At 39.6% G+C, this 15,760-nt stretch overlaps 1 protein-coding gene across 4 annotated transcripts in view; it reads left to right on the plus strand.

Annotated features, from left to right (window-relative positions):
* DDHD1 (DDHD domain containing 1) overlaps positions 1–12,139 on the plus strand; it is a 115,076-nt gene extending 102,937 nt beyond the window's left edge. For 2 of the 4 annotated variants that reach the window (XM_037901281.2, XM_037901282.2), the window contains 4 exons: positions 764–913; positions 5,839–6,091; positions 7,804–7,998; positions 11,117–12,139. In XM_037901281.2, coding sequence (XP_037757209.1) covers positions 764–913; positions 5,839–6,091; positions 7,804–7,998; positions 11,117–11,298 — 780 coding nt within the window. In that variant the 3' untranslated portion in view covers positions 11,299–12,139. Of the gene's footprint in view, positions 1–763; positions 914–5,838; positions 6,092–7,769; positions 7,999–11,116 lie in introns of those variants that run through there. The other 2 variants (XM_037901284.2, XM_037901283.2) reach the window with 2 other exon arrangements.
* The last annotated feature ends 3,621 nt before the right edge of the window (positions 12,140–15,760 follow it).

The following is a 15,760-nucleotide window of genomic DNA, read 5'->3' on the forward strand; positions in this document are numbered from 1 at the left end:
AAATTGTCAGTGGAGACTGAACTAACCTCTCAATGTCAGAGGCAGTCCCTCCAGAACAAGATTGCAGTAGATTGGGTCCATATGAGGGGAGCTTGCAAAACTACCACTGTACTGTACCTATTCCGTATGTAACGGTTCGCAGTCTTTGTCATACTGGCACCTTTTTCACAAGTACCAAATCATTCACTCAACCTAAGATGTTTTTAAGAGGTTGTGCCTAACACTGGTGTGTGCGTGTGTGTGTGCACTACAAATGTAATGTAGGTAGTTTTTGATTTTCAATATAACTTGCTTTTCTGCTTCCTTGATGGTCTATGTATCAGAAACAGCCACAGAGCACTTCTTTAAAGTGAAGTTAAGTAGTTGTGGTAAGCTTCCTGCAATTTCATGAGAAATCAGACTTCAGCATTAAGAACTTCATAATTTTTCTTTAATATCCTCCAAAATCAGCTCCCTCACCCCACCCCCTATAACACTTGTATGCCTCCTTCAGTAGAAGTATCATACTGAACTGAGACAGTGTTTGTAGCTTTCCAAAGTTTGTCTTACATTGTGTAGTAACATGTAAATTTCTTATCACATTTAAGGGAGATGGAAAGTTTACCTGTATTTTATTGTGGACTTCTTCACTTTTACTACTAGTACTTTATAACGTGTTTCTGAAGTCCCTCTGTTGAGACATTGAGATTTAAACCAAACCCTACTGTATGTTAGAAAGCTACATTTCCTCCAGCTATTAATATAAAATGAAATGTCTCCTTAGGTTGAGAATTTCTTCTGTATGGGATCTCCATTAGCAGTGTTTTTGGCATTGCGTGGCATCCGTCCAGGAAACAGTGGAAGTCAAGATCACATTCTGCCCAGAACTATTTGTAACCGGTTGCTAAACATTTTTCATCCAACAGATCCAGTGGTGAGTTTTTATTGCAATTACAAGCTTTTACCTCAAGAGTATTTTTAAATAAAGTCTGCTGAAGGACAATAAAAGATAATATGTAAGAAGTGATCTTCAAAGTACTTACATCAACATAGGTATGTTTCTGCATGCAACATGGTTTTGCAGAACAGCTTGCTGCCAGTCATCTTCCAGTGTCTTGGGTTTTGTAATTGCAAAATAAATTATCACTAGAAAATGCAATAATGTCCTATACAGTACTTATCCTTCCTTTGGAAATAGTTTACTCCGTAACAGAGTGATTTTTTTAATGCATAATTTGAACACTACTAAATCACTAATCACTAATGATTAGTCGTGGTAGAATTCGATTTCAATTGATAAAGGTTAGGTAAATGTTGATTTCAGCTGACAGTGAAATTGACGAAAAAAAAATATCCTCAATAGCAACATATCTGCATGGATTGGGTGTCACTGGCCTTGCATCCTCCCCTGCATCTTGGGCCCCTGGGCTATGTAGGGAACCCACTGTAACCCCACTATCAGTGCTGCCCTAACTCCATCCCTTCCCCTTTCATTTCTAGCAACTGTAAAAATAAAAAAAATTAAATAGAAAACATCTTAAACATAAATATTAATTGTCAAAAGTAGAAAAAAATTGACTATTGCCAAGCCTACTAATGATATAATGTTGCATTCACAAAGAAGCTGCACTTTCCAGTTAAAAACTTGGAGACTTCTGTGATAAAACTTCTATTTCTACATCATTATAGTGTTACTAGCAGTTTTTTAACTTTGCCTGGTGCCAAATATCATCTGACTGCAATGGAGCTTCGCTGATTTACATCCTCTTAAGGATTTGTCCCAACATCTCTAACTTGCCAGACAGTACAAATTCCACTAGGCATTTTAGTGTCAAGAGGTCAATCAGATTGTAATTGACTGACCCTCTCACAAATTGAAACATTCTGTACATGGACTCGGAAGGTGCAAAATACTTTCCTACCTTATGAAAACAAAGAAAACTGAAAGGGTCATGCTGAATGTAATTCTTTAATGAAAATCCAAATGATCACAGATCAATAGGTAATGACTTTTGAAAACTAGCCTTTGATCCATATGCAATAAGTGAGCTATTTATTAAGACAATCTGAAAATTCCAATGTATATTTCCGCTGGCATGCAAAAGTACAATTTCAGTTGGAGAGAAAAGGTGGGTGAGGTGATATGTTTTATTGGACCAACTTCTGTTGGTGAGAGAAACCAGCTTTCGAGCTACACAGAGCTCTTCTTCAGGGCTGGGAAAGGTACTCAGTGTCACAGCTAAATATGAGATTGAACAGATTATTTAGCATAAGTGGTTAACCCATATTCTAAGAGACCATTCAAGGTGAAATGGCCCGTTAATTCCCCTGTAGTCATAGGACAAAAAGGGTGCAGTGTCCTTGTAGAGAAGTAGATCACATCATGTAATGGGCCACCCAAATACCCAAGAGAACCTGCTTCAATACAGAAATAAACCCCCCTCCTACTGCACACCCCTGGTTGTCACCTACCACCCCATCCTGGAATCCATATGGGGTTATCATCAAACTACAATCCAGACTCAATGACCCCATCCTGAATGAAATCTTTCCTGAACCCATTTTTCTGACCTTCAAACAACCCCCTCCCCTTCAACCTCTCCAAGCTCATCATCAGAAGCAAGCTCCCCACAGACCAGGACACACCAACTCAAAGCAGCACCAGACCCTGCCAGAACAGATGCAAAACTTGCAGACATAGCTCCCCTGCTACAATGATCAATGCCCCCCACAACACGCCTTTCAAGATCCAGAAGTCCCACAACATGTAGTGTACCTCATTGTCACAGGGTCCACTTACAAGGTTCACCTCTCCTGGCTTCTCTGGGGATTAGCTCCTTCCAGGTGCTGTGCTTTCCTCTGGCAGTCTCTCCACCTATATCTGCAACTCCAGATGCTCCTCCTTCATGACTTGGCCCTCCGGCCAGGTCACTATATGTGTTTCTCCTTCCTGGGTACCAGTCTTCCTTCAGCAATCCTAGGCAGTCTTCCACTCACTGCCTTATAGCTGTGACACTCTGAGGACAGGTCTACACTACAAATTTACATCAGCGCAGCTGCACCGATGCAGAAAGCTCTCCCATCGGCTTAATAACTGAAACTCTACAGGGGGGGTTACAGTCATTATAACTACGTCGCTTAGGGGTGTGGATTTTTCACACCCCTGAGCGACAACGTAGTTATACCAAAGTAAATATGTAGTGCACATCAAGCCTCTGTGTGCCTTTAAAGCTTGTTTCTCCCCCAACAGAAGTTGGTTCAACAAAAGAAGATATTACCTCGACCAACTTGTGTCTCTAATATCCTGGAACCGACGTGGCTACAATAACGCTGCATATAATTTCAGCTGGAAATTTTTAATTAGGCGCATGTATGATACAGGCTCTGTTAATGGGCTAATACCTTTTTTATATAAGAACATAAGAATGGCCATGCTGGGTCAAACCAATGGTCCATCTAGCCCGTATCCTGTCTTCCGACCGTGGCCAATGCCAGAGGCTTCAAAAGGAATGAATAGAACAGGGCAATTATCAAGCGATCCGTCCCCTGTCATCCATTCCCAGCATCTGGCAGTCAGAGGCTGAGGAACACCCAGAGCATGGGATTGCAGCGCCAGCATCTTGGGTAATAGCCATTGATGGATCTGTCCTCCATAAATTTACCTCATTCTTTTTAAATCCCAGTTACAGTTTTGGCCTTCGCAACATTCCCTGGGAACAAGTGTGTCGTGTGAAGAAGTACTTCCTTTCGTTTGTTTTAAACCTGCTGCCTATTAATTTCATTGGGTGACCCCTAGTTCTTGTGTTATGTGAAGGGTTAAACAACACTTCCTTTTTCACTTTCTCCACACCAGTCATGATTTTATAGACTTCAGTCACGTCCCCCCTTAGTCATCTCTTTTTCAAAGCTGAACAGTCCCAGTCTTTTTAATCTCTCCTCATCTGGAAGCAGTTCTACCCTTAATCATTTTTAAAAAGAAAAGGAGTACTTGTGGCACCTTAGAGACTAACCAATTTATTTGAGCATAAGCTTTCGTGAGCTACAGCTCACTTCATCGGATGCATACTGTGGAAAGTGTAGAAGATCTTTTTATACACACAAAACATGAAAAAATACCTCCCTCCACCCCACTCTCCTGCTGGTAATAGCTTATCTAAAGTGATCACTCTCCTTACAATGTGTATGATGATCAAGTTGGGCCATTTCCAGCACAAATCCGGGTTTTCTCCCCCCCACACACACACACACAAACCCACTCTCCTGCTGCTTATGCTCAAGTAAATTGGTTAGTCTCTAAGGTGCCACAAGTACTCCTTTTCTTTTTGCGAATACAGACTAACACGGCTGTTACTCTGAAATTAATCATTTTTGTTACCCTTCTGTGTATCTTTTCCAGTTTTAATGTGTATTTTTTGAGATGGGGTGACAGAAACTGCACGCAGTATTCAAGGTGTGGGCATACTATGGATTTATATAGGGGCATTATATTTACTGTCTCACTGTCCCTTTCTTGCCGTTCCTAACATTCTGCTAGCTTATCTGACTGCTGCTGCAGCGCGATCCATGTAAGAAGGATTTATTTTAAAGAAAACTGCTGTTTAACTCTTGGTGACGGGGGCCCTAGAGAACTGACGTGCCATCCTGTCGTCTGGCCTTAGCCAAATACATATCCCAAAAGTGAGGCCAAGATCTCTGCTCCCTGAAACAAAGTTAAGGATATTGGAATTTTCTGAATATAAAAGCCGTCACGGGACTGTGACTTACCCTTCCATGCCAGTCTACTACTTTTATCTCACTATAGGCCCCAATTCAGTAAAGTATGTAAGCTCATGAATAGTCTAATTAAAGTTCAGTTGAACTAATCACACATTTAAATGGTTTGCTGAATTAGGGCCATAAGTCTATATTTCTCCCTCCCCACCACAGCCCATCTACTGAAGAGCTGCTCATTGAATACATCTACAGTACACGTTTTTTACCTCGAGTTAATTGAGTGCCAATTAATTCAAAGGCGAGCGTGGCCACTCCCTACACATTTGATCCAGGCTACAACCATTTGTTCTTTACCCTAAAGATTACCTAGATTTTGTTCAGTGGTGAGTTACAAGGAGATGCCAGAAAAGTAAAACTTGCTGTCACTTGTACTGTGCAGAAATGGCTTCTGTTGAAAATAAGTGTAATCAGGCTTTTATCTTACTCCTCACACTTTCAAAGCTCGATACCTAAATTGTGTCTACAATTTCCACATTTGCATAATAAATCGGTTTGTTCAGCTTGTGCAAGCAAAATTAAATAGCCAGTTTTAATGATTTGCTGTGAAATGCAGAATCCGTTTATCCATATAGAAAGGATAAGTCTTTTGCTGTACTGTAATATTAACAGTACTTTTCACTTCTGATTAAAGAATATGGTAGTAGCAGTATTGCGGTGTAATATACAAGGATATGTGCATAAGCAGCGAGGAAACTAGTCAGTTTTCCCAGAAAGTGAAAACAAATATGACCACAGTGTATCTTCAACATTAGTCAATTTCTGGCTATTAATTTGCTGTAACGGAGCAAGATTTCTTTTCTTAAGAGAGTGACAGGGATTGGGAGCAACGAACTCCTGAGTTCTAATTCTGACTATCCCACTGACTCGCTTTATTGCCTTTGGCAAGTTATTTTAGTTTTTATATGTATCTCTTCTGTAAAATGGGGTTGCTGCTGTTTATCCATTCATCCCCAGGGGACTGTGAGGATGAATCATTAGTGTTTGTTCAGTAATTTGAGGATGAAGAGCACTATATATTGGTAAATAAATTTAATCTGCAGTGTCTGTCACTGCTCAGGATTTTCTTCTCTTGAATTTATCTTGCAGGCCTATAGACTAGAACCTTTAATTTTGAAACACTACAGCAACATTTCACCTGTCCAGATCCACTGGTACAACACTGCAAACCCTCTACCTTATGAGCACATGAAGCCAAGCTTTCTCAATCCAACAAAAGAACCTACCTCAGTCACCGAGAGTGAAAGTATACCAACCATACCAAGCCCAGCTACTTCACCAGTCATGGTTCGACGCCATTATGGGGAGTCAATAACAAATATAGGCAAAGCAAGTATATTAGGTAACTGCTAATTAAGTCGTTTCATATGTACATAACACTTTTCAATTAGGTTTCATGCAATAACATTTTGATTAATTGTTAATAGAGCCCTATTTTCATACAAAGCTTCATTTTTTTCCTTTGTGATATTGAAGGCATAACAATAAATGTGCTGTTGTGGTATCTTTCCTGTACTTCCACAACATATGTGCAGTGCTAATTTAAATCCAAATAAACTTTTATTTAAGGGAACGGGATGTTTATATTAACTACAGCCAATGTTATTTTTTTGCTACTGCTGTCTTATTTGTTGCATGTTTAATTGAAATAACCTCCTGATGGGTTAATAGTCAGTATCCAATAATCAAATGTTGTCAGTTTGCAGCATGAAGAATTAAAATGTTTGCATTAAAATCACATTTCACAGTATTGGCAAGTGGCAGCAAGGTCCTTGGTTAGTAATGAGAAATGTTGGCCTTCATTTAACTTAATATAACATGAATTTCCAGGTGCAAAATTCTAACCTGAAATCTTTTTCTGTCCCCTTCATTATCCTTTAGCATCCTGATCCAGCTTAAGCACTAGCTTACCCTTGAACATATAAACAGTCTCTTTTGCTTTTGATGGGGTTACTCATGTGCTTAAAGTTTAAGTATGTGCCTAAGAGCATTGCTCAGTGTGGGCCTACACTGGGTTTTATACTAAAATAACTTGAAAGAAGTTTAAACAAGGTAGCTTGCTCTTGAGATTCTTCCCTACTGAGAAAGTAAATCTTTATTTTCTATCTGCTTAAGGAATTAGTCTGATTTATAGAATACTTCTAAGCAAGATCTGACATACCTCACTACATAGCTTTTTTTTCTATGTAAGATCTGTATATTTAACGTCATTTTACTATGAAAGTAGCTTTTTAACATAGCCACAAGATGGCAGCAAAGTCAGGAGAAAATCTGAGAGACTAACCACTTTATTTGAGCATAAGCTTTCGTGAGCTACAGTTCACTTCATCTTTATGCATCCGATGAAGTGAGCTGTAGCTCACGAAAGCTTATGCTCAAATAAAGTGGTTAGTCTCTAAGGTGCCACAAGTACTCCTTTTCTTTTTGCGAATACAGACTAACACGGCTGCTACTCTGAAACCTGTCAGGAGAAAATGTTATCATTCTTAAGGTTATGAATCTGTAAACTATCTTAAACTTTCATGCAGTGATTCTCAAACAATAATCATCCCCTTTCAATGATGATATAGCACTCCTAAGTCTCTCTAGAAATAGTGCAAGCATAAGAAGTTGATGAAAGGAGTGTCCTCTCATTAAAGATGATAATGTGATTCTTCTTTCACATAGAAGGTACTGTAATTATTTTGAAGTACCCAAACCCAGTGTGTTGCAAAATGAATGAGATCGTAAAAGAATTTGTCTGTAAAACAGGAATTAAAATAGACCTTTTCAGTATTGGATATTTTTGAGGGGGGGGGTTCAAAACTGTTCTTGCATATTTTTGTTTCCCTGACTACAGTTTCTGAATTATAACCTTGATTGTACACTAGATGTGAGTCACATGATAAAAAATGTAGACTTAATTTAAATAAGCTGTTGTTTCCACCCTGGAAAAACATGAGTAGTGTTTTTCTTTCTCTTTCATTCAGCTGTAATTGATGAGTGTTACAGCCACTTTAATTTGTGGTATGATTTAACAGTCATGGTGCCTGTCCTGTTTTGTGCTGAACGCAGGAGCTGCTAGCATTGGGAAGGGCCTTGGAGGGATGTTGTTCTCAAGATTTGGCCGATCTAGTGCACCCACTTCACAAACTTCTGAGACTGGAAAAGAGGGAACAGAAGGCGAAGACAAGAAGCCAGTTGCCATTCATTCTACTGTTGGAATGCCGACCTTCCCACACAGCAGCTCTGGCTTCCTTGACCCCACATGTTAGTGTACCTTTACATTTAGCAGCTAGCTGTATCTTCTGGCTTCTCTTTTGGAAATGGAGACTGTTTAAGTTGACTTTGGATGGATTTGTTGTGGGGGGAACGGGGGACATGGAAATGTGTGTGTTATAACAAACATATGCTCCTATTAAATTGTTTCCTGGGTAGCTTTATGGTAAAAATTGGGTTCATTCCCATTCATTAAATATTTTTCAATTCTTTCCAGAGGCTTAAATCTTTGATCTGTTCTTTTTTTTTCTTTTGCTCTTTAAATGGTACATATATTTCACAGAACTTTAGCTAGTACAGTAGAACCTCAGAGTTATGAACACATCGGGAACAGAGGTTGTTTGTAACTCTGAAATGTTTGTAACTCTGAACAAAACATTATGGTGGTTCTTTCAAAAGTACAACTGAACATTGACTTAATACAGCTTTGAAATTTTACTATGCAGGATTAAAATCCTGCTTTCCCTTTATTTTTTTAGTAGTTTACGGTTAGCACTGTACTGTATTTGCAAAAAGAAAAGGAGTACTTGTGATACCTTAGAGACTAACAAATTTATTTGAGCATTTGTTAGTCTCTAAGGTACCTTGAGTTGTAGCTCACAAAAGCTTATGCTCAAATAAATTGGTTAGTCTCTAAGGTGCCACAAGTCCTCCTTTTCTTTTTGCGAATACAGACTAACACGGCTGCTACTCTGAAACCTGCACTGTATTTGCTTTCTTGCTTTTTATTTTTTTCTCTGCTGCTGCCTGATTGCGTACTTCTGGTTCCAAATGAGGTGTGTGGTTGACTGGCCAGTCCGTAACTCTGGTGTTCATAACTCTGAGCTTCTACTGTCCATTCTCTGCTACAACGGTCTCTAAAAGATCACTGGAAAAATTCAACGTAATTGCCTCAGAGAAATCCAGTTTCATTTATAGTAGAATGCATTTTTTTAAATTCTCCAGGATATGTCTGGCTCTAAGACATACTTTTTGGTGATGTACAAAATACAGAGAGAGACACAGTCCTTGCCCCTAACAGAGCTGGTCCAAATACAGGACAAAAATTTAGCAAAAGCTTTTATGAAAAAGAGAGCACTTTCTATGCCAAAATTCAAAATGTTGATCAAATTAATTTCAAAACTTTTCAGTCACTCTATTGTCAAGGCATTTACTGTCAAAAATCTGATTTAGGCTAATCTGAACTTTCAACAATTTTTCAGTGACCCCTTATTTCATCTTTTTTGACTTCCCACGCTCTCAAAGGTGTTTTCCCTATATTCATATACACAGTACTGCCCAGTCAGTCAAGTTCAAAGAGATGACTTTAAATAATCATAGGAAGTCCAAGCTCTATATGTGCAGTCAGATGTTTCACTCTGACAATTTTAATGTTGGCATTAAGATAAAGCTGAAGTTTTGTTTTTCCTTTTCTGAAAAATGTAAGTGTTGTAGTCAACGTGGGCTTTGGATTGGGCTTGTGCATCTTAAATTATCTCTGTAGTAATAGATGAGTCAAGAATATAAGCAGTGCTGCATCTTGTGGTAGCGTCCACATGGTACATCAGTTAGCTAGATCAGAGCTAGCTTCAACAGCTAATCTGAGTGACTCATTCATCGTATAGGGCAGAGGTTTAATTTTAAATTTAGGGAAAATATGGAGGAGTAACAGTGATCGTTGTTAAATCCTAGTGGGGGGTTCTTTTCAGGAAACTCAGCAACTCCAGCCTTGCCACCCAAACCGTGTATCTCTCTATTGTGTTCCATAGATGGAGATCCCACAGTTTAGCCCAGCCAGGCTGACTCAACCCATGGCTGAAGTGTTAACTTCAGAAAGGCCTGCTGCATGGATGTGTGTAAATCTTGCTTGTATCCCAAGGTTCTGTAGTGAAATCATCAAGAGATAGAAGTGTTTTAGCAGTTTGCTTGCAGAGAAACCAGAGTCATCTGATTTACTGTATTTGGAAACCAGTTAGATGTTGGTTGGAAAATATTAAGCCCTATACCTCCCTGAATGTTGTTGATATCTTGATTGTGGAGATTTTGAGTGATGATATAGTTTTTTACCCTTTGTGCCAATGGCTTTGACAAGCAATTCTATTTTTCTCCAGTATGTTTTTTGGCCTTTGTGGCTCACTAGGATTTTAGCTTATCCATTTCATGCAATTGCTCCTTTAGAGCTAAGAAAATCTCTACAAATGAGTTGACAACAGTGTGTTAATTGTGGTAGCAACTAAGCCAGTTAAATGTGCAGTAAAGGCTGCTTTGATGTGTGTGGTATAGTTGTTGAAATAAAAGAACAGCTGCTGAAACATTTTGGAAAAATCTGGAAACTTAAAAGGACTGACTTTCTGTGTAGGGACTGGGACTAAAGCCAGGCATCCGATGAAGTGAGCTGTAGCTCACGAAAGCTTATGCTCAAATAAATTGGTTAGTCTCTAAGGTGCCACAAGTACTCCTTTTCTTTTTTCTTTTTGCGAATACAGACTAACACGGCTGTTACTCTGAAATTTTCAGAAGTGTCAGTGATTGTCGGGTACCTTTATTTGTTTCGGTGCCTAACTTGAGACATCCTAAAGGAGCCTTATTTTCAAAGGGTGGATGCTCCATACTTTCTGAAAATCTGAGAACCTTCAAGGTGTCTTAAGTTGGGCCCCTAAAAATTAACTTATCAGTGTATCTCTAGTCACTTTTGAAAATCTTGGCCTAAGCCTGTTTTTTAGAAGAAAAGATCAGGACATCTCCCAAGTAATTCCAGCTAGTTACAATGAAGAATAAAGTTGTTAAAAAACTGTTCTTTCCCGACCTTCAGTGTTTTCTGTGTGATCTATCCATCAATATTGTATTATTTGAAGTAATTGCATATTTTATATATATATATAGATATATATAGATATAAAACCATACATGCGCGAGTACACGCACACACACACATACACATACATACATATATATATATACTAATTACAAAATGAGAACACTTTAAACCCTCAGCACAGGAATATTGGGTATTTTTTATATACAGGCAAGTAGAAACAAAAACAAATGATAGAAGAATTAGCCTGTGGTTTTTCTTTTCAAAGTATGGATCCTAGTAACACTTCCTGTTTCTATTTTGTTTCATTTCTAGTGGAACTGGAGCACAGGATTGATTTTGAGCTCAGGGAAGGTCTTGTGGAGAGCAGATACTGGTCTGCAGTAACATCGCACACTGCATATTGGTCATCTATGGATATTGCTCTCTTTCTTCTAACCTTCATGTATAAACAGGACCAAGAAGATGCTGACAAATCAAATTTAGACCCTGTTTGAATTTTTTTTGTTTTTGTTTTGTTTTATTTTGAGGAGGGTGGGAAATTTTACAACAAATGGCACAAAACTGATATTTTACTGTTAAAACGTAGTGTCTAAGGCATGGAAGTTTCAGGTTTAAGTGCATGTTTGGATTTTTTTCCTGTTTTTAAAGAGCAAAAATGATTTGTATTTAAAAACACTTTCGTTTTAAACATTTGCAGACCTAAAATTATTCCAGATTCTCATGATTTTGGTTGTATAAACAAGCCAGAACATGTAGCATCCCATAAGCACTGTTGGTGCAATGTGCTTGGGTGACATACATGCTAATGACCATAACTGCTGTTTAGTTCATTAAAATATAAAGATGAGTCAACTGAAACTAAATTAACTTTCATTAACAAAACATATGTTAGCTGCAAACCTAAAACTGCCATGTTCCTATGTTTTATGTACCAGTAAATAATAAACATTGGTGTCATTTTTCTAAGACTTTATTCAAATCTACAGGATATTACCCACAGTTCCATTGAAAGACCATTCTTACTGCTGACTTCAAGGGTGTATTACACATAACTTGTTTAGAAGCTGCTGAAAAAGCATGAAACAAATATTTGAAATACTGTAATTATAATTTATTATTACCTCTGACTAATTGCTTCATTTATTCCAGTGTATAAAACATTACTTTTTTACTGGTTTCTTTTGGCTTAATTTAAGAACCACATTTATTTTCTACAGTGTTAAGACTTTTTCTCAGATATACATATCTTTGTACTATTCAAATGAATATATGGACACTGTGGCACACTTTCAGTATTTTTTTCATTAAAAATAAATCTTTGTGGTTTCACACAAATGACACTAGTTACATTCTTCTCAAAGGTAAGTAACCTCTTTCATAGACCCCTGCCTTTTTGGTCACATGTCTCACAAATGACTGAAGGCTTATTTTGGACCTCTCATTAGACTTAATTTGCAGTAGCCAAGTGTGTTCCATTTACTGCTACTGAAAATATGTGCAATAATGTATTGAGAAGAAAGAGTGCCACTTAAAACGAATTTGGTGAGCTCAGAAGCATTTGCATAATTGATATCAGAAGCAAACAGTGTGATACTTTTTATTAAAAGCCAAACAAAAGAGTTCTGCCAATGTTTCATTTTATGAAAATCAGACCCCATCATGTGATTTCAGTAAAAGGATTGCAGTTGTAGCTGGATCAAATTCCTAAGGAGCCAGGAGAGGACTGTTAGGAAGAAAGGAAATCTTCAAATAAAGAACTAAGTCAATTCTGGGATCATAAAACAAAATTTTAAGGCTCTGGAGCAGAAGTGTCAAATACGCAACCTGTGTGCTGGACCCAGATGTGTTCATGTGACCTATGTCACATATTTTTTTAAAAAGGGTTCTTGGTGGTTGCGAACAGATCCAAATCCAGTGTAAACAGATGCAGTAATGTCTTCCTGAGACTGGAGACAGCCTGAAGAGATAGATATGGTATATTTTGACTTTAATAAGGCTTTTGATACTGTCTCATATGACCTTCTCGTAAACAAACTAGGGAAATACAACCTAGATGGATAATACAACCCACCACTATAGGTGGGTGCATAGCTGGTTGGAAAACCGTTCCCAGAGAGTAGTCATACGTGGTTCACACTCCAGCTGGAAGGACACACCGAGTGGGGTCCCGCAGGGATTAGTTCTGGGTCCGGTTCTGTTCAATATCTTCATCAGTGATTTAGATAATGGCATGAAGAGGTTGCAAGTACATTGGAGAATAGGATTAAAATTTAAAATCTAGACAAACTGGAGAAATGGTCTGAAGTAAATAGGATGAAATTCTATAAGGGCAACTGCAAAATACTCCACTTAGGAAGGAACAGTCAGTTGCACACATACAAAATGGGAAATGACTGCCTAGGAAGGAGTACTGCAGAAAGGGATCTGGGGGCCATAGTAGATCATAAGCTAAATATGAGTCAACAGTATAACACTATTGCCAAAAAAAAAAAAAAAAAAGGTAAATACTATTCTGGGATGTATTAGCAGGACTATTGTAAGTAAGACACGAGAAGTAGTTCTTCCGCTCTACTGTGCACTGATTAGGCCTCAGCTGGAGTATTGTGTCCAGTTCTGGGTGCCACAAATATGAGTCAACAGTCTAACACTGTTGCAAAAGAAGCAGACATCATTCTGGGATGTATTAGCAGGAGTGTTGTAAGCAAGACACGAGAAGTAGTTGTTCTGCTCTACTCCACACTGATTAGGCCTCAACTGGAGTAGTGTGTCCAGTTCTGGGCACCACATTTCAGGAAAGAGGTGGACAAATTGCAGAAAGTCCAGAGAAGAACAAAAATGATTAAAGGTCTAGAAAACATGACCTGTGAGGGATGATTGGAAAAGTTGGGTTTGTTTAGTGCAGAGAAAAGACTAAGAGCAGGCATGGTAACAGTTTTCAAGTACATAAAAGATTGTTACAAGGAGGGGGATGAAAAATTGTTCTCCTTAACCTCTGAGGATATGACAAGAAGCAATGGGCTTAAACTGCAGCAAGGGCAGTTTAGGTTGGACATTAGGAAAAACTTCCTAACTGTCAGGATGGTTAAGCACTGGAATATATTGCCTAGGGAGGTTGTGGAATCTCCATCATTGGAGATTTTTAATAGCGGGTTGGACAAACACCTGCCAGGGATGGTCTAGATAATACTTAGTCCGGCCATGAGCAGGGGACTGGACTAGATGACCTCTCAAGGTCCCTTCTAGTCCTATGATTCTATGAAATGACGTCTGTGAGATATGCACCCTTTGGGGTGTTAAATCTGAAGACACTTTAGTGTAAGCGGTAGCTATTTCATTGCTTATATTATTGGTGGAATTTGGAAAGGAAGCCCACAGGTTGAGACTAAGAATTTGGTAATAGCTAGAGAAAAGAAAGGAGAAGAGACACAAAGACAGAAAAGATGGTGAAAATGGAGGTTGGGGAGGGAAGAGATCAGGCAGAAATAGAAGAGTTCTAAAGCTGGCATATTCTCCCATTGATATACCTACAAAGGGCTATGCTCTAATTTTGAATTTTGTGAAAACCTTCCATTTATCTCAGTGGATTGAGGATGTTTTATAATCCTAAATTTTTACCCTGGCCCATGGACCATAATTAAAAACGGAATTATGCCCTCAAAGGCATTTGTCCCTGGCACCATTGTTCTGGAAGAACATGTCTTCGAGTAGTGTCCTTATGGGTGCTCCATGTCCAGATGTGTCCACGTGGCTTTGGTCAGATATTTGGCTGTTCAGCCCATGCAGGCACTCCAGACATCCTCATGCCCCACGCCGAGGATACATAGAGCTGTACAGGCAAACCGCCCTCAGATCCACCTCAGCTGCTTTGGCCTGAGATAGTGTCTTGCATACCTACTTCTAACTTAACCTTTAGCTTAATCTTAGGTTTCTCGAGTATTAGTTTCGTGTAGTTATTTAGTGTATTCTCTTTTATGTATAGTTTTATAGTTCCTTTACTTCATTCAATGGGATTTTTTCTCTGTTAATCTTTTCTCTTCCTCCTTTCCCCCTCTGTCTGGGGTTGTCCTGGGGGCTCATTGCTGGGGAAAGCCAGGATCTCTGAGATTCAAGTGCTGTCTCACCTGCTGGGAATCTGTGTGCACACCCCTGTACAGTCCTCGGAGATTTTTGCCTTAGCGGTATCCGTAGGGTTGACTGTGGTGCCCTCTGGAGTGGTGTGCTCATGCATCAGTATCGATTCCTTCTTACTGCCCATGGAAGTTGGTCAGAGCACATTTTTCCATTGCCTAGCAAGTGGTTAGCGGTTCTCTCCTTTCGTTGAGGTTTTTAGTGTCTTGTAAATAGTTTGATGACAGTAGCTAGTAAGTAGTAAGTTATTGTCCTGGTAGGGACTTTGCCCCCAGGCAGGGCATGCCCCAGTCTCCAGGTTTTAAGCCCTGTTCTGACTGTAACAGGCCTGTCCCTGTTAGTGACCCCCATAGCAGCTGCCTGAAGTGCTTGGGGGAGTCACATGTGAAGGACAAGTGTCACATCTGTAAGAACTTTCATCCCAGAACACAGAAGGAGCACGACATCCGTTTGAGGGCCCTCCTCATGGAGGCTGCTCTCTGCCCGGCCTTGGAGCTGTCCTGGCTGGACTCTGCTCTGAGTACTTCAGCCTCAATGCATAGTGCACTCCCGGCATCGGGCTCCACCCGGCACCGTTCTCCTTCCTCAGTGTCCAAGAAGACGTCAGAGAAGTGCGACTCCCCGGCACCAAGGTAGAAAGGCCAAGAGGTTTCAGCTAAAGGATCCAGTTCGGGCCACCCACCCACCCTGGAGCTACCTGGGGTTACCTCCGTGATGGGGCCTTCTGGCCCCTTAAGGGATCCACCACTGACTCTCGGGAGTAGTAGGGGACCCAGAATCATGGCAGGGCCAACGCCTTCCCAGACCCTCCCAGTGCCCAGAGAGCAA

Source organism: Chelonia mydas, chromosome 6, assembly GCF_015237465.2.
Source record: "Chelonia mydas isolate rCheMyd1 chromosome 6, rCheMyd1.pri.v2, whole genome shotgun sequence".
Taxonomy (NCBI): Eukaryota; Metazoa; Chordata; order Testudines; family Cheloniidae; genus Chelonia; species Chelonia mydas.